The sequence below is a fragment of the Neovison vison genome, chromosome 2, assembly GCF_020171115.1.
Source record: "Neovison vison isolate M4711 chromosome 2, ASM_NN_V1, whole genome shotgun sequence".
NCBI lineage: Eukaryota > Metazoa > Chordata > Mammalia > Carnivora > Mustelidae > Neogale > Neogale vison.
In genome coordinates this window covers 208,664,753-208,690,811 of record NC_058092.1, presented here as the reverse complement: position 1 = coordinate 208,690,811, position 26,059 = coordinate 208,664,753, and the positions used below count along the sequence as shown (strand labels likewise).

General features: G+C 39.6%; 1 protein-coding gene across 1 annotated transcript in view; it reads right to left on the bottom strand.

The window, feature by feature from the left end:
• Positions 1–832: 832 nt before the first annotated feature.
• CC2D2B (coiled-coil and C2 domain containing 2B) overlaps positions 833–26,059 on the bottom strand; it is a 100,801-nt gene continuing 75,574 nt past the window's right edge. The window contains exons 24-33 of the mRNA XM_044236639.1: positions 21,278–21,376; positions 18,743–18,925; positions 18,380–18,577; positions 16,388–16,477; positions 13,263–13,376; positions 10,912–11,046; positions 10,409–10,531; positions 5,566–5,624; positions 3,377–3,554; positions 833–1,326 (exon numbers count right to left, since the gene is read on the bottom strand). Of these exons, the coding sequence (XP_044092574.1) occupies positions 1,138–1,326; positions 3,377–3,554; positions 5,566–5,624; positions 10,409–10,531; positions 10,912–11,046; positions 13,263–13,376; positions 16,388–16,477; positions 18,380–18,577; positions 18,743–18,925; positions 21,278–21,376 (1,368 nt within the window). The 3' untranslated portion in view covers positions 833–1,137. The remainder of the gene's footprint in view (positions 1,327–3,376; positions 3,555–5,565; positions 5,625–10,408; positions 10,532–10,911; positions 11,047–13,262; positions 13,377–16,387; positions 16,478–18,379; positions 18,578–18,742; positions 18,926–21,277; positions 21,377–26,059) is intronic.

Here is a 26,059-nt window from a genome sequence, read left to right as displayed (position 1 = left end):
ATTCAAAGAACATAAAATAAGTTCTAAAATAAGTTGTTCTGTCACATTTAAGGAAATAAATATATATATATATATATATATATATACATATATATATATATGAAGCACAGAAAAACTAAAGAAAAAAAAGTGCAATGCTTCTGAATCAGATCCCCGTTTACTCTCTCTCGAGGCTCCTAGGATCTAGATGGGTCTCCTTGGAGCCACCGGGGAAAGGAAAGCGGCAGAAAAATGTCAGGGACAGAATGGCAGGCTGTTCACTAAGGGCACAAGGGACCTTGAGATTTGGTAAGATCATTTCCTCCCTTTCTCCCAGAATCAGGAAGGCATGCCAGACAGAGCTTCTTGGGCAGCCCTTCAAAATATTTGGAGCTGGAAAAACTTCAGGTCAGTAGCATCCCAAGCAAAAACTTTCAGGAAGCCCCCAGAAGCAGGCCTTAGTCCTCAGCCCAATGTGGCAGATTTTCCTTTTACTTCACTAGTGCAGTATCTAGTAATGACCCAGTAATGATAGTAACAATATCTCATGGTTGTACTTGGATACCTTCCACCTTGAACGGCATCATAACCAGCATCAGATGTGCCAGACTCACTTTGGTAATGACAACATTCTGTAAGCCAGGGTTCTCACTCTTAACAGGTCATCAGAATGATCTGGGGATCTTTTTTACAATAATGTGGGTTCTGGATATCCACGCCTAGAGGTTCAGATTCTGTAGGTCTTAGGTGGGATGCAGGAGTCTGCATTTTCAACAAGGCCGCCTGGTGATTTGCTGGAGGTGGTATGAGGCCTACAACTTCATAATATTGGCTTCAAAGGGAGGGGCCAGAATCACTTTTTTTTTTTTTTTTTTTTTTACCATAATAAGACTATTGTTGACAGTGACCAAGGCCACCAGACTGCCAAAAGTATTCTCCTTGTAGAGGTCACCAGTGGGGAGGTCATTTACACTCACTCTCAAAGGTTCAGGGAGTGAGTCTCCATGGTACCCAACTCTATAAAAGAACCAAAATTTGGGTTCATACTTGGGTGGACTTGAAGATAAGTAGCAAAGTCCTAAAGTACCAGAAAAGTCTTGATTGTTCTTGGTGAAGGGCCCATAACACATTTTTTTTTTCCTTTTCCATTCTTCCTTTTCACTGATGTCGAGCTAATGAAACCAAATAGACCCACACAGATAATACGTTGTTTGGGTAGGGGTGAATGTATACAGCTAGAGCAAATTCTGTCTGGGGAAATTCAGAAGAATGAATTCCAGTTTGATACACAGCATCAATAATTGACTGGACATCAGTGTATGGCATCTGGATAGGAAATCCTGTGACCTAGACAAAAGACAGAATAACGTGTAAACCCATGCTATAATTATGTAGGTAATTGGGAATCACTATATGCAAAAATATTACAAAAGCCTCAAAAAATAATAAGTTATTTTATAGGTGCTTATGTTTTCCTAGGAACAATACTAAGGGCTTCACATACATATTTAATCCTCAAACAACCTTATGAAGTAGGTTCTACTATAATCCCCACTTTCCAGAGAGAGGGGAGCAGAGCCAGAGCTGATACCAGAGCCTGCACACTCAATACTCCACATACTTGCACACTATCTAGAATAGCAGATGGCCAGTGTAAAAATTACTTGGTCCTACAAATGAGGTATTTAAGTGAGCATTATGGGAGAATTTATTTAATATTGATTCAGTTCATATTTTTCTTTTTTAAAGATTATTTATTTATTTATTTGACAGACAGAGAGCACAAGTAGGCAGAGAGCAGGCAGAGAGAGAGGGGGAAGCAGGCTTCCCGCTGAGCAGAGAGCCTGATGCGGGGCTCGACCCCAGGACCCTGGGATCATGACCTGAGCCAAAGGCAGAGGCTTTAACCCACTGAGCCACCCAGGTGCCCCTCAGTTCATATTTCTTAAGTGACAACCATGTGACAGGATTTAAGGATTATGGTACATGGTCCTACATAACATTATCTATTTAATAATACACAGACAACAATCATAAACCTCTTTCCTCCTCCTGCAACTTCAGGAGGCTTTTCTTGATCCTTGAATCTGTTCATGTGTTCTTCCCATGTGGTTGCAGTAAGATGCTATCCTTTCCTAACTTACATAACTAAAATATATTGCAATTATATGTTTTCTGCTCTGATCATTAGCTTATAGTCTGTGAATGCACAAGATTGTCTCTGCCTTGCTTATGATCATAAGCCCAGGGCCTAACACAATGCCTGGCACATAGAATGCAAATAATGTTTAACATTTGCTAAACACTTGCTGAGTGCTGAGAGCTGTGGTTAATCCTCACCATAACCACAAACCAGATAACTATTTTTATCCCCGTTTATCTTGCTCAATGGGGTGGAAAGTATAGAGAAGTTAGGTAACTTGGTCAAGGCCAGTGAGTGGTTGAACCAGAGTCTGAATCCCAGCCACAGGATTCAGCTCAGGATTATGACTGTGTGTTATCATATAGGTAATTTTACAAAGAAATTCTAAGTTTTAAACCTTGGCTTATATTGCTTTGGTTATCTGTTTATCCCTAATTCTATTTTTTTAATGCAAAACAAAACAACCTCCTCCCTATTCATTAATAAATAGCACCTGCTGATCCCCTCTTGACAGCCTAAGTCCTGAACTCCCTATAGGTTCTTTCCTTTCTTCTCTCAAAGGGTTTCCCTAGGAGATATCTCCTAGTCTATGGGGTAGTAGGGGGAAAGAAGTAGGGTTCTCAAAAACACACCGGATCAGTTCCATAGAGAAGAGTCAATGAGAGGATGCCCAGAGCTGGAGGTAGATAGGGGCAAAGAAGGAAGCTCTAGCAATATACCCAATGCCCACCATGTTTAATTATGAACTTGTTGAGTTTAAGATGCCTTTTAACTATCCAGGATGACATTAAATGTGTTGGTAAATATATAAGAACGGAGGTCAGGAAAGAAGTCCAGGCTGGTTACATACATTTGGAGTATTTTGCTTATAAAAAATATTAAATCTTTTCTGGATCCTCTTGCTCAAAACCAAGGACAGGGAATCTATTCTATTACTATCACCAAGGGATCATCTTTCAATTTCCCAGTTGCAAGTGATTTCCTTTCGGTCGTCTCTTTCCAGAGGTTGTGGTTTATTTAACATACAACGTATGACTGAGTGCAAGAAAATGTCATGCACTGTGGTCATGGTAATAGTTGTTCAGTATATTTGAAATTTCTTAGTCTATAAATAAATGTATTTTCATGTTATATCATCTATCATCTAGGATCAAGGAAAAAAAAGCATTTCAGGGATATTTAAGGTTACTCTTACCTGGTAATGAATTACACAGATAAAACAAATATTATTAATGCACTAAATCGTATACACACCAAATAAAATTGTAGTAGTCTTTCGAATTCACTCTCTTCTTCAGATGAAACAAAGCTTCCAGTGCCAAGTTCTAGTTTAGGAAGGATTTTTCGCAAAATATAAGTACATTGTCGATTCCAAAGTGTTGGCTGTTTAGGTCGCCATTCCATCATTTTACATTTCAGAGTCCTTTCAATCCTAATGTAAGGATGCGAAGATTAGTTTATGACCCGTGACAATTTGTTTAATAAATGGGATAAGAGTTTTGGCACTTTACTCAAGTATGAGAATGATATTTTTGATTTAGGATGAACCAGTCCTCTCTGGCTAAGTATATCTGCCATCATTCACATCACTTAAGTTGGGGAGAAGCAGGCTCTTGCTTGGCTTGGAAAAGCAAGAAGCTTCATAGGGTAACCAACAATGAGATCTCAAGGGCACAGCTCTTTTCTAGTTACCTGTGTGTAGGCACCTGCCTACTGGGTGTGATGGGACAACCGTCTACTATCTGGTCACTGGACTGACAACCTTATTCTCCAGGACCCTCCCCTGCCATAAAACATTGCGTTTCCAAGAAGCTGCATTTACAAAAGTTCCGATACCTGGTCTGATTGATGTTAGCAGGGATGAATTTATTAGATCAGTTAATTCAGCTAGCCGAGTTGGAAAGAAATAGGCATGGACAGATAAGTATGATGATTAGGTTTGTCTACTAGAAGGTGCATGCTGTGTGGGCAGGGATGTGTGCCTGTATATTCAGTCCCTAGAACAGTGCCTGATGGTAGACTGTTCCAAAGACAGTGCAAGTTGGTTGATGGAGCCCACTTGGGAAGCCTCACTCCTGCGGAGAATCAGTGTGTGCTTTAAAAACAAAAACAAAGGGGCGCCTGGGTGGCTCAGTGGGTTAAGGCCTCTGCCTTCGGCTCAGGTCATGATCCCAGGGTCCTGCTCTCTGCTCCCCATGTCCGGCTCTCTGCTCCGCAGGGAGCCTGCTTCCCCCTCTATCTCTGCCTGCCTTTCTGCCTACTTGTGATCTCTGTCTGTCAAATAAATAAATAAAATCTTAAAACAAAAACAAAAACCACTGGGAGTCACCTCTGGGCTGAGTCTGTGGTGTAACTGATCGGTTTGGAGTTTGTAATCTCAGTGATGGCTAAGCATGAGAATCACCGATCGACATATTTTACCTCCAGATATCGATTAAACAGGTCTGGTCTGGGACCCCGGCATCTGTATTTTTAAATAGTTCTAGAAGTGATTCTGATAATAATTAAAAAAAAAAACCAAAAACAGAAGCTCTACTTCACTTCTTCCTCTTTTTGTTAAGAATTGGGGGGAGGTTTGAAGTGGCGGGGCGGTGGGAGGTTGGGGTACCAGGTGGTGGGTATTATAGAGGGCATGGCTTGCATGGAGCACTGGGTGTGGTGAAAAAATAATGAATACTGTTTTTCTGAAAATAAATAAATTGGAAAAAAAAAGAATTGGGGGGAAAGGAAGGGAATAAAAGGTGGGAGTTGTGTGCTAGAAGAGATAAGAGTAGCAAAACTGTTTTTGTCATGCTTTGTTTTGGTGAGTTGGTAGCAGCTTCTGCGGCAGCCTACTATGTCAGCATGAGTCATTAGAGGCAGTAAGATCTAGAAGCTTCTGACACATCTGGAGTAGGAGTAAGGACTGCTGCAAAGTCTGTGACTTTGACAAACTTGTTCAGCTTGACTGAATAACTCCTTTGGACAATTACGTGTATGTGTGTGTGCGTGTGTATGTGTAAGGGAATGGGGAGAGTGCGGGGGGTGGGGGTGGGACAGTATCGATGTTACCACCCAGCTTGGAGGTTTTTTCCATACTCCAACGGGTGGGCCATTTACCTTCCTGACTTTCAAGAAGTATGAGCTACCACGTTATTATTATTACTGTAACGTCAACAGGTGTCTGTGTCGAGAACTTCCCCACAGCAGCCCCACAATGTTTCCAGAGGTAACCATTTCTTGACTTAGTCTTTTTAAGGAGTGTTCTGGAATGGTAGAGGGGCTGCTTTTCAATGCACAGATCAAAAGACAGCTGGCTCAGAAGAAACTATTGTAAACTCCATTTCCTGCTTCTATAGCTGAATTAAATGGGTATTTTAAAAGACTGGGTTAGAGACTAAAAGGTGTGTGGAGGACTGAAAGATTTGGGAGAAATAGTAATAAGATATAAACAAGGGTCATACCTGTTCTTTAGATCTTCTATCATGCTTTTATTAGTCTCACAGTAAATTATTTCTTCAGGCTGAAATATATAGACAGTTGAAAGTTAGCAAAGATTCTAGGGAGACCATCTTCATTTACATCGCAGTCACCCCCGGAGTGCGAATTATAATGGGGGGACCCAAACTACTTTCAGGTGGCAAAATCACTCCACTACAGAGGCACAAAGGTAAAACACGGATCACAGGGCTTCCTTCTGTTTTAATCCTACAATTTTAATACTACACTACCAGAGCATGGGATGAGGAATGGATTTACAAAGATATTTTTCCTGGGTAAGACAGATCTGCTGCCCACATTCATTTATTCAAACAAGCATTTGACATGTTTATTGATGATACCAGATAATCTATGGCAGCTGCTTTAGTCTCTTCCACTTATTAACTGGGGTCTTGGTGAACTTACTTAACCTGAGTCTCACTTACCACATCTTTAAAAGAGGGACAATAATGGTACTTACTTCCCTAGGGTCATGGGAAGATTTTGAAATAACGTAATAAACGCGCAAAGCCTGGCACATATTGTTCAATAAATCAGGTATTACTGTAAATACTGCTCTTTTAAGATGGTTTTCTTCTTCCTTCTTTGAGTATCCTTTTCATTCAGCTCGCAGGAGCCAGGTCGTTTTGTTTTGCATGCGTGCATGCGTGTGTGTGTGTGTGTGTGTGTGTGTGTGTGTGTGTGTGTGTTCCATTTCAATCTTTCCTGTCTTCAAGCTGTTGCTTCAGACACTATAAAAACAGCAGAGAGCAAAGCTCTACCACACTCCCCCCACACTCCCTACCCTGCCCGACAGGATTTGCTGCAGGAGTCTTTAAGAGAGGACTCCTTATGTCTACCACCCAAACCAGCCCTCCCCGCCTGATTTCCCAGGGCTCACTTGAACAAGAAGGAGGGGTTGGGTTCAGACATTTTTATTTTGGGCATTCCTGAACTGAGAAATAGAGACAGCTGTAAAGACAGGGACACAAGTGGACAGAGGATTGTGCAAAAAGGGGGCAACAGTTCATAAACCTCTAGGTGCTAGGATATTTCAGGAGTGATTGAGAAGATTCAATCTGTCACGTGGTGCTCTAAGCCCGTGGTTCTTGAAGTGTGCCCCCTCCCCCCACCAGCAACCTCATCTGTGGGAACCTGCTGGAGACAGAACTTCTCAGTCCCCACAGGGCATCAACCCTCTGAATCAGAAACTCAGAGGGTCCACGGAGTCAGAAAGGCCAAGCACTCTGTGTTTCAGAAGCCCTCCAGGGTTCTGGTGCCTGCGGTGGATAGATGGAGAACAGTCCCAGGCACAGGGCGCTTCCCCACAACAGATCCCAGCAAGAGCTGGGAGGCAGTGGGGAAAGGGAGCTACAAACTCCAGCGTCATGGTGCAGGGTCACCAGCTCTCCCAGACAGGACAGGTAAACCGAATGCTGTCACCAACCACTGTCCAACCCTCCAATACCTCCACTCCCCTCCCCTGCTCCCCTCTCCAACAGGTAACTCTTGCGGATCAGTGAGGCCACCTTCAGTCTGAAAAAGAGGCCTGAGTTTTGTTAACTTGGTAAGTTTATGAGGTTTTAGTCCACTTTCCTTTTTTTTTTGGCAAAGGCCCCTTTCTTTCAATGAATGCATATCTTTTAAAATTTCAAGAGGTTTTCCCTGTTAACCTCATCTCTGAGTACCCACATGCTCATTTTACACGCTCAAATTTATGTCTGCAGCGGCGATAAAAAACAGTGTTCATTGAAGATAGTAGTTTATTTTGGCACGTGTGTGGCAAGACAGAAGATTGAGGGCCATTAACCCACAGGAAAAAAATCAGTAGAGATAGAAGTCAAATGCAGTTCTGAGTTTTATATCTATAGATTCAACTTGGCAAAAGGTTTCATATCCATGCTCAGGCTTTTGTTTTTGTTTTTTAATTTTCAAAAGATTTTATTTATTTATTTGACAGAGAGAGAGAGAGAGACTGGGAGAGAGAGAGAGGACACAAGCAGGGGAGGTGTGAGAGGGAGAGGCAGGCTTCCCACTGTGCAGGGAGATGGATACGGGGTTTTGATCCCAGGGATCATGACCCGAGGTAAAGGCAGATGCTTAATGACTGAGCCTCCAAAGTGGCTTTTAAAAACTACAGCTGTGATCATGGCAGCCTTGCCTTAGTGCTGTGGGCTTCCGACTGCCCTGAGACACAGGGCCACATCCTTAGCAGAACTCTGCTCACCCCTGAGCTTGTCTTGCTCCCTCCCTGGCACAGGCCAAGCTGGCCTTTCAGCTGCTCCACCCACCCCTCCATGCCCCGCAGGTCTTCCTTCCTGCTGTGCCCCCTTCTGTTGCACTGGTCTCCACCCTGATTTTCCTCTTGGCCAGCTCCTGCTCATTCTCCTCACTTTGCCTGTCATCCCCTTTTCCCAGGAAGCCCTAGCAACTGTCCTTCTGCTCAGGTCCTCCTGCTATGTGCTCCCAAAGCACACTCATTTCTTCCTTAATCTTATTCACAGCTTTGTCCTGCAAGGGCTGGAGTCCTTCTCTTTGCTCCTTGAGAACCTAAGTCCCAGGACTATGAGACATGTCTTTTCCTTGTGGTACCGATGCCTGACCTAGCATTGGCTCAGAGCAGGCACACAAGAAACATTCACAAAATGCCTAATAGAATGATGAATAGTAAACAAAACCCCTCATCTCTAAATGTACCGTTCTCCTCCTCAGGAGGCAGCAAGGCAGCAGTCACAGCTTTGGGAGGGGAAGAGCAAGGCATGGTCAGTGGATGCTGAAAGTGTTTGCTCAAGAGAGATAAGCACATTTCCCCTTCTTTAAAATGACTTTACAAACAGGAAATATAAAAAATATATATGTGCCTGCAACACGTGGAGAATGTTTAGAAGGATGCACAAGTTACTAGTAAGAGTAGTTATTTCTTAGAGAGTGGGGGGAAAACGATGGTGGGGGGGCATTCTTTATACAGTTTGGTACTGATTTGATCCCTTCCCTGCAACCAGCATGCATTCTTTTTGTATTGTCAAATGCCTCAAAGACACAGACAAGCGTTGAGAATAAAGTAATGAACATCCACTCAACATACCTACCACTTAACTCTATCTAATATTTGCATTTTTCCATATTTGTTTTAATTTTTTTAAAAAGAAGTAAAACATTGCAGATAGACTTGAAATACTTTGCATGTTGCTCCCTGATCTCATTCTGTTTTTTGTCTCCAAAGGTAGCCTTTCACCTAAATTTGGCATTTATCATTCCTATGAATGCTTTTACATTATCACTATGTGTCTATACATACATAAACAGCACATAGTTTTCAAACTTTATATAAGTGATTTTGTACTCTGTGTATCACTTCACATACTCTTTATTTTGCTTTACATTACTTTTTAAATATTCATTCATGTTGATGTACATGGCTCTAGATCAGTGGTTCTCAACCTTGGTGCACACTGACACCCCCCAGGGAGTTTTAAATAATAACACAGGTATGCAAGTTCCATCCCCAGAGACTCTGATACAGTGGATACACAGTTCAAGTTGGGAACTAGTGTAAAATTTTTTTTTTACTACTATATAGAAGATTTCATAGTATGAGTACTTCATAACTCATGTACTCTTTTTTTTCTGGTGGATGAGTCAATCCATCTATCCATCCATCCTTCCGTCTTTTTTTGCTATTTCGAGCAATTCTATAGTGAACGTCATTGTACTTGTCTCCCTGTGCTTGCTCCTTTATGGTATATACTTAGAAGTTGAACTGGTGGATCCAAGGTCGAGCGTCTTCAACTTTACCAGATATCATCACATTGCTTTCCAAAGTATTTCTAGTGATTTACCGACCCACCATTTCTCTGCTTCTTTGCCAACACTTGGTATGATCCTACTTAAAATCTCTTTGGTCCATCTTATACCTGTGAAGTAGTGTTTTGTTGTTTTAAATTGTACTTCCCTGATTTTAAGTGAGACTGAGCATTCAAGTTTCTGTTTCTGTGAATTGTTTTCTATCTATTTTTCTACTATTTTTTTCCTCTCTTATTGATTTCGCAATTGCCTTCACCCTGCTGTGCCATGCTCCTCAATCCAGAAACAGCCACTGAGGTGACATCTGGGGTGCCTTCACAGAGTGACACTGAAGACATCGCAGATCCACTGGTTGAGCCATCTGGTGGTTAGTCTGTTCTTGACCTCAGGTCTGTGCTTCCACCTCCTGCCTCTTATGACCCAGGTGGATCTGCAGCTTTTCTTCCCCATCACCTTTCAAGAATAGTGAAGTAGGGAACCTCATCACAGCCCCTGGCCCCAAAAAGTGAGACTGGCTCTGGTTCCCGGATTTCATGAACCATTTTCAGATCTTGCTGCTGTCTTTTGTTCAGCCCTACTCACTGTTAGTATTTCTGTCCTGTTTCTAGTCCATGAGACGATCGTCATGGTTTGGAGCCCAGATAAGCCTTCTATTTTTCAATTTTTATATTTTACCATTGCCATGGATGTGGAGCAGATGGGTTAGGTCAAAGAAAACTTACTACACCATCTTAACATTATATTTTCAGTTTTAGAATAACTATTTAAAAATTTTTACTTTAAAATCTAAATTCACATTTGAGATGATACTTTCTTCTCAACTCTTCTTTTCTCCAAGTAGAGGAGTATGATCAGAGTAGCCCAAACTCAGGCTGGATGGCAAAGAAAACTAGATTTTATTAACATTGCCAGGTAAGTCAACATGCAACCAGCAATATAAACATAACAAGAGCCGGCATGACTGGTAAAGATTAGAACCAACAGTAACTTTCATATAGATATACCTGAAAGAATATAATTTACCTGTATGGTATGTGCTTTTGTTCCTTGGAAATTTTTTGGAAGCAACTGTTTCCAGAAACTTTCCTTTGAATAGTCAAAATGTACAGCCATTGGTGTACTATTTTGTTGAATATTAAACCAGACCTATTAAAACATTAACATTAAATCAGTATAGGCATATGGGAGCACAAAACCCCTATCGGTTAGGATGCAGCAAATGTTTACAATCCTACTACCAAATGAAGTGGTAGAAGCCAAAGGCGGTTCTGAGGTAGGAGGTAAAGAGATTCGAGGGGTATGTGAACATTAGATTACTGGTTCCCAGTCTTGGAGGTGCTACAGAATCACCTGAAGAACTTTATGGATAAAGGATTTCCCTGGCCTCATATCCCAGGGATTCTAACTGAACATCCAGAGTTTCCTCAGAGTTTCCCACACGATTCTAATGTAGAGCCAGGGCAGAGCACCACTGTTTGATTCTTGAGGAGATAACGCAAAATAAGATTTTTCTCCCGTATACTTACATTTCCATCATCAAACAAACAATCTACACTTTGTAAGGGACAAAATGGGTCGAACTGCTTGTGACATTGCCCAGTTAATGGATTCCAAAGCAAAAATTCATCAGTTTCTTGAGTTAATACATAAGCCACTGGCCCCTATAAGAGGAAAAAGAGTTGAGTCATGTTTGGTGGGTGTTTGACTTAAGTCATTTTTGTATGTGAAAATTATGATTAAGTATGTGATATCTTTGATTTCTAAAAGTCTTTTTTAGGGTCTTCAAAGTCTTTTTGAAAAGCAAAACAAACCAAACCAAACAAAACAAAACCCCAAAGCTCCAGAAATCCTCAGGCCCAGGCTAGCATGAAGATTCAAATAAGAGAACTTCAGAGCTGGTGCTGCCATGTACATCCCTGTGGAGTGTACCCTCATAGCAATAAAACATTGTTCTTGAAACACCCACATACCCTGAAAATTTCCCAACGGCTAGTCCTGAAGTGTTTTGAGGTAGGGATACTTTGGCCTAATTTACACAAAGGCACTATACAGAGTAGCCCTGCTTTGAGGGGAATATACTTGGGGACTGCAGGGGAACCCCACGCAGAGTTAGGAAATGGACATTTGCCTGAGGCTCTGAAAAAGCCAAGAGAAGTTAAAAAGCCATTAAGTTAATTTTGAGAACAAGATCTGAAGTTAGAGGCTAGAGAGAAAGTATATAGGAAACCCTCTGAGGAATAAAGGTGGTCATTATTATTCTGTTCTAAACACACCTTTTTAAGTGCAAAGTTTTCTTAGAAAAGAATAACAATTTCAGGTAGTAATAATAAAGACTATTGATCATTTAATGGGAATTTATGTACGCCAGGTACCGTGCTCTGCCTTCATATGAAATTTTTCACTTGCATTCACTCCAAATTCTTTGAGATGGGGTGATTATTATGCCCATGTTTCAGACAGAGTCAGAGGTTGAGGGACTTGTCTAGAGTAACCGTAAATGACATTAGCCCTGTTCGGGGAGAGCATAACTGAAACTCAGAGAAGTAAATAAGCTAAGATCACACACAGTTAGTAAAGGGCATTGCTGGGTTTTAACCCCTCTTTGACTGACTCCCAAACACAAATTCTCTCTCACTCTCTCTCTCTCTCTATATATATATATTTACTATACTCTGCTGTATAGCCTGGTGTCTCCAAAGCTCTTGTTCTTTATGACTATACTCATCTTTACAGTAAAGAGGAGGCTTCACTTCAGCCACAGAGCCGAGGTGAAACACACAGCCCAGGTGCCCCCCACCCTTGTTGACCCCCGGGCACAAATGCAAATGTTTGTTGAAATATTGTCAACTGTTCACTGCCATCTAGTGGCACATAAAACTACACGGGAGTTGGGGCACATGGGTGGCTCAGTAGGTTAGGCCTCTGCCTTCGTCTTGGGTTGTGATCTCCGGGTCCTGGGATCAAGTGCTGCATCACATGGCATCACATCAGGCTCTCTGCTCAGCGGGGAGCCTGCTTCAACCTCTTTCTCTGCCTGCCTCTCTGCCTACTTGTGATCTCTCTCTCTCTCTCTCTGTTAAATAAATAAATAAAATCTTAAAACAAAAAACAAAAAACAAACAGCTACATGGGGGATCACGAGGGGGGGAATTAACCAAAGCCTTTTAGCTTGCAAATGTGGCAGAAATAATAAGCCATGCCAAGAAAATATAGCGAAATAAGTGATCATAACACGAAGACTAAAACCAGACTGAAAATCTTGACCCTTATATCAAGACACTCATAGCGGAAAGAGAAACAGGTCCGAAAGACTATAGCTTTCTGGAGGTATGAATGCAGGAGCATATAATTGTAAAACTTTCAGGTAGGTAAACACAAATTTCAGACCCACATCTTGTATGACTAAAAACTGAGGAAGGAAGAATAGGGAGAAATATTTCTTAAGGATCTTTAAATCTATTATTAGAAAGGTAGAAACATGATGCTGGTGATGATAGTTATCCACCCCTACAATTCTTGCTATAACTCTTATTACATCACCACAACCACCACCACAATAATCACCATTTACTGAGTATTTGCTCTGATGCCATTCTCAATGTCACATATTCACTATGTAATCTATTATCTTAGTAATCCCATGAAGTAGCACTGTTATTAGTACAGCTTTACAAAGAAAAGTGAAGGAAAGCCTTTCTTTACATTGTGGTCATTTTGATGAGCCAACATTATCCTCTTAACTAAACAACTGGTTGTGCATGAAATTCCCCAATTAGCTTGTGAAAAGACAGAAAACTGGGGTTGGTGTTTTTTAAATTTGCAGATGGTGGCTGATTAGTTTTGTTTACACTATTTAAATATTAACTCCAGCACTTACTTCCAACATTGAGGTCCCCAAGAGGACCAAGGCTTTCTTTCCAAAATATAGAAAGAAATTACAGAGTAGTATGGCATGCTCTTCCTTATTTCCAACAGCCAAACTGATGCAGCGCTAAGGCAAAGAAAAGCAACAAGGCCAAAAGAAAACAGGAGAGACAGATGAAATATAAGCATACAACGTATTCCCAGAGCCCCCTGCTCCCTCTGGGTTCAAACACACATATATATTTTTTAAGATTTTATTTATTTATTTGACAGAGAGAGATCACAAGTAGGCAGAGATGCAGGTGAGAGGGGAGGGGGAGAAGCAGGCTCTCTGCTGAGCATAGAGCCCCATGTGGGACTCGATCCCAGGACCCTGAGATCATGACCTGAGCCGAAGGCAGTGGCCCAACCCACTGAGCCACCCAGGCACCCCTAAACACACCTATTTTTGCCATGTGGCTAAGATGACTGACTGCAAGGCTAAAAGTTCTGATACCTTGTGCCTGAGAAAACACTGGGGAGAACACTAATTTGGAATAAAGGGGTCACCTTTATGATGGGACAATTAATGTGGATACTGTATAAGTGACCAAATAAAATAGTTCATCATCCAAAATAGGATATTCCTGTTTAGGACAAATATTAAACTGTCCTTGGAAAACAGGGACATATGGACTGATATTTTAAGAAACCTGATCTGATAGAAAATCAAATAGAGTTTTTAGAGGAAAGGATCCTCTGGTCAATGGAGCTTTACTCTGTCAAATACCAATATAGTGCTCTCAACTCCAAGAGAGGAAGAGGATGGAGTTGAAGCCCAATCAGGAAGATTATTGAAACTTTTTCAACTGAAAGAGTCTGTAGTCAAATATAGGGTGCCTAGGAAAGCAGCTGTAGTAAGAGAGAAAAAGCATAGTAGAGGTGGGTAGTCTATGTCCTAGTTCTAGTCTGTAGCTGTTTATTTTGCTTGGCTCTGGAATGTTTTTTTAAAATCAGGAGCTCTCATATAAAACTCTGCTTCTCGTGAAAAATCGAAAGATCTAACAACATATATGGGCCCAAATGTTCATATGGCAAAAGTCTGTTCTTACTGAGCAGCAGCTGCAACATTTAAACAGGAGGTGTGCCTTCTGGTTCAGTACAGTCCCAGAGGAAGGGCTGTGGTGGCCAAGGGGGGTTGGGAGTGGGGGACCTCAGGAGCTCCTGGCAGTGACTATTTGCCAATCAGTATGAAAGCATTTCAATGTTTCAAAAAACTGATATGGCCCTAACTGTATACACTGGCTGAATGGGATGGTGAAAGATGAAAGTTAGGGAGGATGGTGACGTGGGTCCTCTGAAAGAGAAGTGTGAACAGAAGACTCAAAGGCAGAATATGAGTAGTCTTCAGTGTCAGGCCAAGGAGGTTCCCCTGGCTGGATTTCATAAGAGGAGAAGGGAACAGGTGAGAACAGGTAACTACCACACTGAGTTCCAGATACCTTGCGTATATGTTATCCTTTCAAAAATCCCTGCATGACACAGATGAGGAAATTGAGGTCCAAGGAGGCTACATAACTTATCTTAGGTCATACAGCTCTTAAGTGGTTGAAGTAGGATTTAACCAAGGTTTATTTTTCTCCAAAGACTGTTAGGTAGGAGAAAATAGCACTTGTCCTGTGGCAGTCTAATTAGTCGTATGTCATGAGCACTCCATGGCCAAAGAGTTCATGTCAGTGGGAAGACCTTGGCCAAGAGGAAGCTCACACTTGTAGTAACTAACATCTTGGTTATGAGTATTGTTTGGATTGGGGGTGTGGAGGATGGGGGAGATTTGCGAGTACTAGTATTTACCTGAATGGTTATTTTTATGGGGTGTTTTTTTTTAAAGATATTTTAGGGGCTCTTTCAATGTTCTGTAGGATCATAATAACCATGAGCATATTCTGATTAGGTCAAAGAGTCTCAGAAGAGTCTAAAGTGAATGACACCTCTTTGACTTCTACTACATTTGAATCACTGAATCATTAGAACCCCATGCTTGTGTCTCCCTTGTTCTCACTTAGTAGAAGACAGGGTAGCTAACCAGTTAAGCTAGCCCTGTGTTCCCTAAATCCATTTCACCTCAACTCTAGCCTCTAAAACATTTTAGATTAATTGCCAGGACCATTGGTTCCAAATGGAAAGTTTCCTTCTCTTAGGCTCCTGTCTTACTAGTAATTTTCAATTAAAAGTATTTATTGAATGCTTGCTAAATTTGTATGAAAATATAAAAATAAATAATCAAGTTTATCTCTTCATTCAGAGGTTAAACTTGGGATGTGTATGTACAGAGTGTGGGTGTAGGGTCAATAATATAAGCAACTAAATATAATTTAAGGTGGCATGAAAAAACTGCTCTAATGAGGATTGCCAGGTTTTGGGAAAAAGTAGATGAGCTATTAAATCTGCATTTCAGATAAACAAATTTTTACTACAAATATGTCTCAAATATTGCATGGGGCTTGTATTCTATTTGGCAACAAATCTAAAGAGAATTTTAATCCAAGTGCTAAGGAAGGAGCATTGTTGTGCAAGCTCCCCATTCCGACGTGGGGAGACTGGAGAAATCTTCTGAGAAGTGGTGGTATTTGCTCTAGACTCAGCATCTGTCCAGCTCCATAGTGACAAGCCATATTTCTTTCTGGAAGATATCATAATACTGCACTCACCGAATTCCCATTGAATTAAAATATTCATGAGCTACCACTTATAATGTTGAATGAGGTTGTTCCTCCTTAAGAATTATTTCTATGGATTGTTACAGAGCTGAAAACAATGTATTAAATTATCAAATGCTTTAGATTTCATAAGACAAAGTGCATAATGTTTGTTTAGGAGAAAGGTGAGAAATACTAAATATTTTAATTATAAAACGTAATGGGGGTACCTGGGGGGCTCAATTGGTTAAGGTCTGACTCTTGGTTTTCACTCAGGTCTTGATCTCATGGGTTGTCATATGGAGGCCCATGTAGGGCTCTGTGCTCAGTGGGGAGTCTGCTTGAAATTGTTACCTTCTGTCCCTCCCCCCACTCATGCACACACACACACACACACTCTCTCTCTCTCTCTCAAATAAATAAATCTTACAGATTAATAAATAAAACATTAAGTTATTACCTCTGATGTCATCCATATATCAAAACCATCATTTTCATCCAGAATATCAGGCACAATAGGAATCAAAGATACAAAGCGAGCAATGAGGTCCTAGAATAATATTAATTAACATTTATTAAGTGCATACTATAAGCCCATCACCAAGCACAGTGTTTTAAGTGCAATATCATCACATTTAGTGTATCCCACAAGCCCTTCAAGTACATACTATTATTACTTTTGTCTTACATAAGAGGAAACAAAAATAGAGTGCTAAGATAACTTTCCCAGGGTCACAGAGCTAACACAATATATGGAGTCTCTGGGAATAAACCCAAGTTAGCCCGACTCCAGAGAATACCTGTTAACCATTACACTTCACTGTAATAAATTATTAAAATGTTAACATGATAGATATTATGTATATACCTTAAATTACAACTGTTAAAAATTTTTTTAGAAAGATATTGAAGAATAGCAAAAGTTTGATTTGCTTTTAGGTTCCAGATCTATCAGAATTATTTTTTATTAATATAAGCTTGTTACAAGCTGTTGAAGCAGGAAAATGTTGGTGCCCTACTGAAGAGAAAGGCTCAGACTAAAGTAGGAAAGGAGAAAGGGATACAAATAATGAGCCAACACAGAAAGTTTACCGATATTTTTACTGATTTATAATGGCCATCACTTATGCACTAATGACCTCCTACATTGGTCATGTTTCTGACTTCATGAAATTGAACATGGTTCATAGTCCTTCATAAGCAAGGTTCCTAAGAGTTATATTCTTTTTAAAAAAAGAAAAGATTGTCTTTGAAATAAATCTAGAGTATATTATTATCTCCTTGGACTTTGGGCAATAAGAAACAGACAGGAAGAAACTTGTGATGGAAAGGCAGAGTGAAGCAAAAGGCAACCTAAATTAAGACTTTTGATTTTATCCTGAAGAGTCCAGCTGAGGGAGATTTATAGTGGACAAAGAAAATATTCTGAAGTGAACCATCTAACTCAATCAAACCTGAACAAACAAAAGATATAAGCAATTGTTCATGAATGCCCTTTAAGCAAAGCTAACTTTTTTTCCCAAAGAGGAGACTTATATTTTTTTATTTCATATTTTTCTTTCTCAAAGTAGAAGGAGGTTTTGAGCACCTAGTGAATAAATCTTCATTTTATATGAAATTCAATTTTGAGTATATGTCTCTCTTGTCAGCTGGTAAATAGATATGCATGAAGAAAATGTCACATAAGGATGGAGTGGGAAGTGTTATGTTGGCAGTTTACAGAGAAAAATAGAACATAGTTTCTTCATTCTCACATATAGTGAGAAGCCATCCTGTGAGAAGCAATCCTTAGAAGGACACATTTCCTTAGAAATGTAATTTGGAATTTTTCCATGTCATCTTTCAAAGTTTGGTAGAAATGTTACAAAGCTAGTGTGGACACATGAACTGGTGTAGCAACAGTGACTCTAATCTGAGGGGGCAGAAATGAAGGGAATCTAGAAGAAATATTCTCCCTCATCTGGGGCTCAGGAGGACACACTGCAACATAGACGGTTTCTCTCTCAGGAAAACTGTCTTTTTAAAAAAAAAAATATTTAATTTATTTATTTGACAGAGAGATCACAAGTAGGCAGAGAGGCAGGCAGAGAGAGGGGGGGGAAGCAGGCTCCCCGCTGAGCAGAGAGCCCGATGCGGGACTTGATCCCAGGACCCTGAGATCATGACATGAGCCGAAGGCAGAGGCTTAACCCACTGAGCCACCCAGGTGCCCAGGAAAACTGTTTTTGAAAGCAAAACAATTTTAGTAAGAAGGTTATGCTCAAAGTTAATACAAAAAAGTAAACAAAATAAATGTAAATTAAGATTGACAAAAATGTTCTAAAACTTACTATGGTGACAGTTGCACAACTCTGTGAATATACTAAAAACCAATGAATTGTACACCTTAGATGCGTGAATTCTATGTAATATGGAGTATATATCAATAGAGCTACTAAAATACATATCTTACAAGTGTTGCATTAGAATCATGAAGAAACACATCCAGGAGTTGCTGAGGTGGATTTAATGCCTTGATATATCTTGTTACTAAGATCTGTATCCCTTCACTGTTAAAGACAGTAGTTGTGATTCTTCGGTTGGGAAACATTGTCTTACAAGTTTTTTTAAAAATCTGTGCTCTCTCCAAAACATCGGTTTGATCTGAAAACTGGAATAAAGTTCAAAATATTTTGACATTGTACCATGTTGTCTCCATAGGAAAATATCAAAAAACAATGTTCATTTTCACCAGCTCTGAAATTATTATTAGTTTTTAGGAACAGTTTCTATTTCTTTAGTAGTACACATAAAAACAATTTAATGCAAAACCTACCTTGTCTAGTTCTGGATTACAGGTGACATGTGATATCTGAGGTTCAATGGTAGCAAAAATATTTAAGAAGGTACATTCTTTTAAATTCTGCCCATTAAAATCTTCTTTAGGAGACACATAAGTTTTACTCCAAGTATACCCAAGCAAAACTGGCGGAATATTTACTTGAAATGTTCCACTAATCTGAAAGAATATATCGATACAATAGATTCTACATGAAGAAAACATACATCTGCAGGTACAGTACAGCCCATTCCAGTCTTCTTCAGAGGAGGAAACAGGCTTTCATGGGTACGTACGTGCTTGTTCCATGCACCTGTGCAATGATGATCAGGTTCTCCATGGTGGTCTATATTCATAGACACCTTGACACCCTGGGTCCCCAACTAATATGCACTATGTGGAGAGGGCATATGTTAGAAAGGGATGACACGAGGGTGCAGGTTTCCCTAACTGAATGATAGAAGTTCTTAGAAGATCCAGTTTAGGCTCAGAGAAGACACTAAAAGACCATGTTACATTTTACATTAGGTCTAGAAAGAGAAGAAAAAATGTAACAGCAGGAAGGACAACCCACAGGTCCACATGGAGGAGGGCTCTCCTGAGTGTGTGTGTATGTTTGTGTATGGAGGTTGGGGCTGATTTACAGTAATAACTAATAGTAATAGCTAGTAGGTATTGAGGACTTACTTTGTGTAAGGCACTGTGCCTAACACTTGATACAGATCATATCATTCAATGAAGTAGATATGGCTCTTATCTCCATTTTCCAGATAAGGAAACTGAGGCTCACAGAATTTAAGTAATTTGTGCCAACTCAGATAGCTAATGAGGTCTGTCCATGCTGAAGTTCACATTGTCAATTACCTCTCTATCCTAGAGTCTGGCCTGAGACTGGGAGATATCCAGAGATTTACAGATGTAGGAAGGCCTGTGTCTCTAACAACTTAAATCTCTATTTCTGGGGTGCTTGGGTGGCTCAGTCGGTTAAGCGTCTGCCTTCGGCTCAGGTCATGATCCCAGGGTCCCGGGCTGGAGCCCCACATCGATCTCCTTGCTCAGTGGGGAGTCTGCTTCTCTCTCTGCCCTTCACCCCGCTTGTATTCTCTCACCACAACCCTCCCCCTTGTGTTCTCTGACTCTTGCCCTCTCAAATACATAAATAAAATATTTAAAAAATAATAATTAATCCCTATTGCTCTTTTTTTTTGCAGTCCTGTACTTGCAAGATGCTCCCGTGTGACATCCCTCTTGATGTAATGTAATCATTACATTATGTAATCATTTCTCCTCTCCCCCCTTAATATCCATTCTGTCCTTCTTTCTCACCAATGGTTTTAGGCAGCAAGACAGACACACAGTGGCCAAGTCACATAACTATAAGAAGCCTGCCAGGATTTTCTGAGAGAGTGTCTGCTTTCCGGATACAGGCACTGCCCCTTCTTGCTTCACCCTGCTCTTGTCTCCAACATGAATATGAGGCTGGAGGTATATTGAAGAATTTGCAATCATGAGGGTGAAAGGTACATGATATTTATGTGATACGATGATACGCTTGAGCTGCTGCACTGTCATCCAGACTTCTTTTTAGGTGAGACAAATAGACCCCTTGATTCATCGTTAGGTTTTCTGCGGCAGTTGGCTGAATGCACTACTAATACACACATAACTCCTTCTGAGTCAAATACCTTCCTCTGTTTGACAAACCATTTTTAAGGACTTGATTCAGAAGTTATCTCTTCTGTAAATACTTTCCTTTCATTCTCCTCGTCATACTGCTCTTACCCCTGACTCCTATGAATACTCCGCACTCCTCCTCCAAGCCAGGAAGAGCCAGGTGCGCCCTTACTGTATGTTCTCATAGCACCTATCTCATGCCCCTGTCAAAGCACCACAGCATTATTAGGTTGTGCTAAAGGGTTAGTTTTCTTCTATAGACAGTGAGCTCCTTGAGGTAGAAAATTCATTTCTGAAACTTCTGTGTCTGGTATAGCTCTGTAAGAAAGTAACAAAGCCTAAAATGGAGTCTAGGCTGGGGTTTTTATATTTTACTGGACTTGAAACATACTTATGTTACATAACAGGAGAGCCTTTTGGGGATATCACAGAGACAAGTGCTAATCATCAGTCTCACCATCATCAAGAAACAGTCCCGAGAAGCTGAAGCTCCTGGAACCCATGGTCACAAAGCAACATCATTAATCACTTATTATTAATCAAAGAACATTTGTGAATCTGGTCCTAAAAAACTATTATATGCAAATGTATTGCTTTAAGACCTGAGGCTAGCTTTGTTTTTCCTTACCAGTGAACACTCTAAAGATAGAATAAATAAATTTATGGGTATCTCCTGTTCTAGAGACAGCTAAAACATTTAAACACTGCAACATCCTAATGGCACTCAAACACAAGATCACTTTAACTGACCTACCAGTCTGCCAATCACAGAATCTGATTCAAAGACAACAAACAGTAAGTTTTTATTAACCAGAGGTAAAAACTCAGAATAATTAGCAAATAATCATTTTCTATTACCTCAGATTGTTGCAGAAGAGCCGAGAAAGGGAAGACAATGGATCCGAGCCAATTCTTTCTTACATGTGAATGACTACTGCAGCTCTTGAAATAGGGATCCTTTTAATATGAATAATTTTTCTATTACTTACTTTATACCATGTGACGAATAACTTCACAAACTTGCAAGTAAGTATAAAAAATCACTTTTTCTTTTCAAAAGAATATTTTTCTCTCTTTAAAAGATAATTGACTATTTAAAGCAAAATAATGACCTGTTGTGGAGCTGATGGCCTATGTACGGCTATTTACATTATTGTAATAGATATACTCTGTGCAGCAAACTTTGGAAATACACTAAAGAATACAAGGAATAAAACTTACCTTAACCCCGATGACATCACCACCATTAACAACGTTTTAAGATATTAAATGGTAGTGAAATATGTCTCAATGATGAGGACAAACTCAAAGAGCAGAACAGCATCACGGATGCTGGATCAGTGAGAAAAGTAGACTTTTCAGTGGAAGTCTGATGGTTGATATAACATGGTCAAAAAGAAGCAGGTTTGCTGACATGGCTAAGTAATTTAAGTGCATAACATGTCTATTGGAAACAGGTGACCCACAAGCCTACCTCATTAAGCCCTTAAGAACATGCAATTCAGTTTTCTCTTATTTACCAAGCAGTCTTCTGAGCCCAGTTCAGTTTTTAAGAAAGTTTTCTCTATCAAGGAGTGATTGCACTGATAGACCGATTCTGGCTGCTTGGTATGTTATGTTTCTTATGCTAGTTGACAGATTGTTTATTTTCCCCAAGATCCTGATAGCCTTTATCATAGGAATTTCAGATTTGCAAGACTGGTTTGATTTCCTTTCTTTCCTAGCCCCACTATAGCCTTAGATAGAGCTTGCCTGACACTTCCAGGACCTTGTCATTAAAGAAGTAAACAACAGGCCATCCCGTTAAAGTAAACCATCCATCTGTGTACTAAGAGAAATTAATCATTTGGGCCTGTTTAGAATATTATGATTGATTCTAGGCATGCTTAAGCCCCATCATGGTACAAACTGGGAAAAGGAAATTGTGATAGTTAATTTCACTTGTCAACTTGACTGAGCTAAGGGATGCCCAGATATGGTAAAACATTTTCTCTGCGTATGTCTGTGGGGATGTTACTGAAAAGAACAGCACTTGAATCAACAGACTGAGTAAAAATTTGCCTTCATCAATGTGGACAGAAATCATCTTATCCTTCTGAGGGCCTGAAGAGAACAAAAAGGTAAAGGAAGGGCAAATTCTCTTCTTGAGTTGGAACATCCATCTTCTGCTCTCGGACATCAGAGTTCCTGGCTTTCAAGTGCTTTTGGACTTAGACCAGCAGTCTCCCTGTCTTCAGGCCTTCGGACTCAAATTGAACTATAGCTCTTGCTTTTCTGGTTCTCCAGCTTGCAATGGATAATTTGCTTCTTTCTAGTTGTCAGCTCATACATTTAACACTGATGTAAATATAATTGGATGTTTCATGGGGGAAATTGTGCATTTCTGTTGGAATTAAAGGGGGGAGAGGGAACATATGCCATGTATATGGGATTGGAAACATCAATATTATAAAGATGTCAATTGTAATCTAATGGATCTATGTATTCAGTCCAACCTAATAAAAATTCTAGCAGGTTTTGTTTTGTTTTTGGCAGTCATATAGCTGACTGTATTATTTATATGGAAATATAAAGAGCTAAGAATAGCCAAAGCAATATTGAGGAAGGAAAAAAAGCTTGAAAACTTAGGTTTCTAGATACCAAGATTCATAGCAAAGTTTTAGTAACTAAGACAATGTGGTATCTATGTAAGGATAGATAACAGATCAATAGGACATAATAGAGAATCCAGAAATTAACCCACATTTATACAGTCACCAGATATACAACAAAGGGTGATTCCGTAGTGCAGTGGGGGAGGGGATGATTCTTTCCATAAGTGATGCTGGGTCAGCTGAATAGTCTTATGGGGAAAAAAGTACTCTTGAACCTCTACCTCACAGACACATAAAAACCAATTCTGGTTGGATATTAGATATAAATGTGAAAGATAAAAGATTCAACTTTTAGGACTAACCACAGGATAATATCTTCATGACCTTAAGCTGGCAATATTTCTTTCTTTCTTTTTTTTTTTTTTTTATTTCACAGAGAGAGAGATCACAAGTAGACAGAGAAGCAGGCAGAGAGAGGGAAGCAGGCTCCCCGCTGAGCAGAGAGCCTGATGTGGGACTCGATCCCAGGACCCTGAGATCATGACCTGAGCTGAAGGCAGCGGCTTAACCCACTGAGCTACCCAGGCACCCATTAAGTTGGCAAAGTTTCTTAAAGAGTACCCAAAAAAGCATCACCACTGCATTGTACTATATTAAATCAAGATTTTTTGTTCATCAAAAGACACATTAAAAAATTTAAAAAGATAAGCCGGCATGGGGAAAAAACTTAGGAAGTGTATATCGGACAGAGCACTCTTATCTGGAGTATACACAGAACTGCTAAAATTCAATGAAAAAAAAACCCGGGCAAAATACTTGAACACATCTTTCACAAAAGAGGGTATCAAAATGGTCAATAAACATAGAAAATGGTGCTCAATTTCATGAGTAGTCATTAAAATGCAACTTAAAACCATAAGGTGATACTATTAATTTCATTAGTATGTTTGAAATGAAGAAATCAGACAATGCTAGGTAACAACAAGGACATGGATCAGTCAGAACTCTCATAACCTGGTGGTGGAAATGTGAATCACCACAAACATTTTGGAAAGTACTTGGCATTAAATTACTAAAGCTGAACATATGTGCAATCCAAGAGCTAGCAATTTTACTCTTACATATACTTCCAACAGAAATGCACAATTTCCCCCATGAAACATCCAATTATATTTACATCAGTGTTAAATGTACGCGCTGAAAACTAGAAAGAAGCAAATTATCCATCAGTCACAGAATGTGTAAAAAAGTTGTATACTCCTGCAATCATATACCATACATCTGTTGGAATCAATGAGTAATATTACAGATGACTCCACAAACAATGTAGAGAGAAATAAGCCACTCACAGATGGATGCTTACTGTATGAGATTTCAACCATACAAAATTAAAAAATAAGTAATACCTAATCTATGTTGTTAGAAGCTAGGATAGTGTCCATCAACAGACGAATGGATAAAGAAGATATGATATACACACAGACACATACACACACATGCATGTGCAATGGAGTATTACACAGCCATCAAAAAGGAAATCTTGCCATTTGCAACAACATGGCTGGAACTAGAGGGTATTATGCGAAGTGAAATAAGTCAATCAGAGAAAGACAATTATCATATGATCTCACTGATATGTGGAATTTAAGAAACAAGCCATAGGGTCATAGGGGAAGAGAGGAAAAAATGAAATAAGATGAAATCAGAGAGAGAGAGATAAATTATAAGAGACTCAGTCTTAGAAAACAAACCGAGGGTGGCTGGAGGGGAGGGGGGGTAACTGGGTGATGGACATTAGGGAGGATATGTGTTGTGGTGAGCGGTGTGTGTTGTGTAAGGCTGATTAATGAATCACAGACCTATACCCCTGAAACAAATAATACATTATATGTTAATTAATCGAATTTAAATTTTTAAAAAAGCTAAGATAGTTACTCATGGGAAGGAAGCAACTTGGAGAGAGCACAAAAGAGGCTTCAGGGGAGATACTAGCAATATTTGGTTTTCATGTTCTGAAGCAATGACAGTTTTGTCCTTTTTAGCCTTTTGTCTCTACTATTTATTTTCTCTTGGATAGAAAGCGAGATGTTTTCCAGAATAAGCTTGTCAATACAAATATAATTAAGAAACCTAGAGTTGAGTCTCTAGCATCTGAATAATTTAAACTTATCTGAAGTGGTCTGCAAACTTTAGAAAAGCATATAATTAAAATTAAACTTCAAAAAAATATTTTAAAGGGTTATGATTTTAAAAAATCATAGTACCAATTATTAAAAATCACAAAAGCACTTTGGTTACAATGCAATAAAACTAGAATTTATTTTTCTAAGATTTTATTTATTTATTTGAGAGAAAGAGTGAGAGTACAAGCAGGGGTGTGGCAGAGGGAGAGGAAGCATCAGACTCCCCACTGAGCAGGGAGCCCCTGAACCAGGGCTCAATTCCACGACCCTGGGATCATGACCTGAGCCAAAGGCAGACACTTAACCCACTAGGACTCCTAAAACCTAGACTTTAAAATAAAAACTTTACATTAAAGTCACTCAAACATTTGGAAATATAAGAACATAGTATTAAATAACTAGTAGGTCAAGAAAGATAAATGTAATAAAAATATATAGAAAATAACACAAAATAAAAATAACCTAACATAAAAGATCTAGTCTAAGCTATTTAAGAGATAAATTCATGGCCTCAAAATATTACCACTACTATGAAAGAGAGATTGATTCCAAATTCATTTCGGTCCACTCTTTCATTCCCAGTGCTAAAAATAGGCCACATGTCTGTGAGACTTCCAAGTTCTCTGCTTCCTGCTAACAAGTTAAATAATGAAGGGAAAACCCACAGGAAGTAAGAAATAGTTGATAACAGGAAGAAAAAATACACAGGGAAAAGAGGAAAATCAAGGCATGGAAGGAAACTATTTTCTAAAGAATAGTGATGGATGATAAACTAAAACCTTCTTTCAACTGGGTGGTCAACTTGGGACTCATTCTTGGTCTGGTCTTCTTTGAGAAAATGGAATGTTTGGGCCTATCGTTCG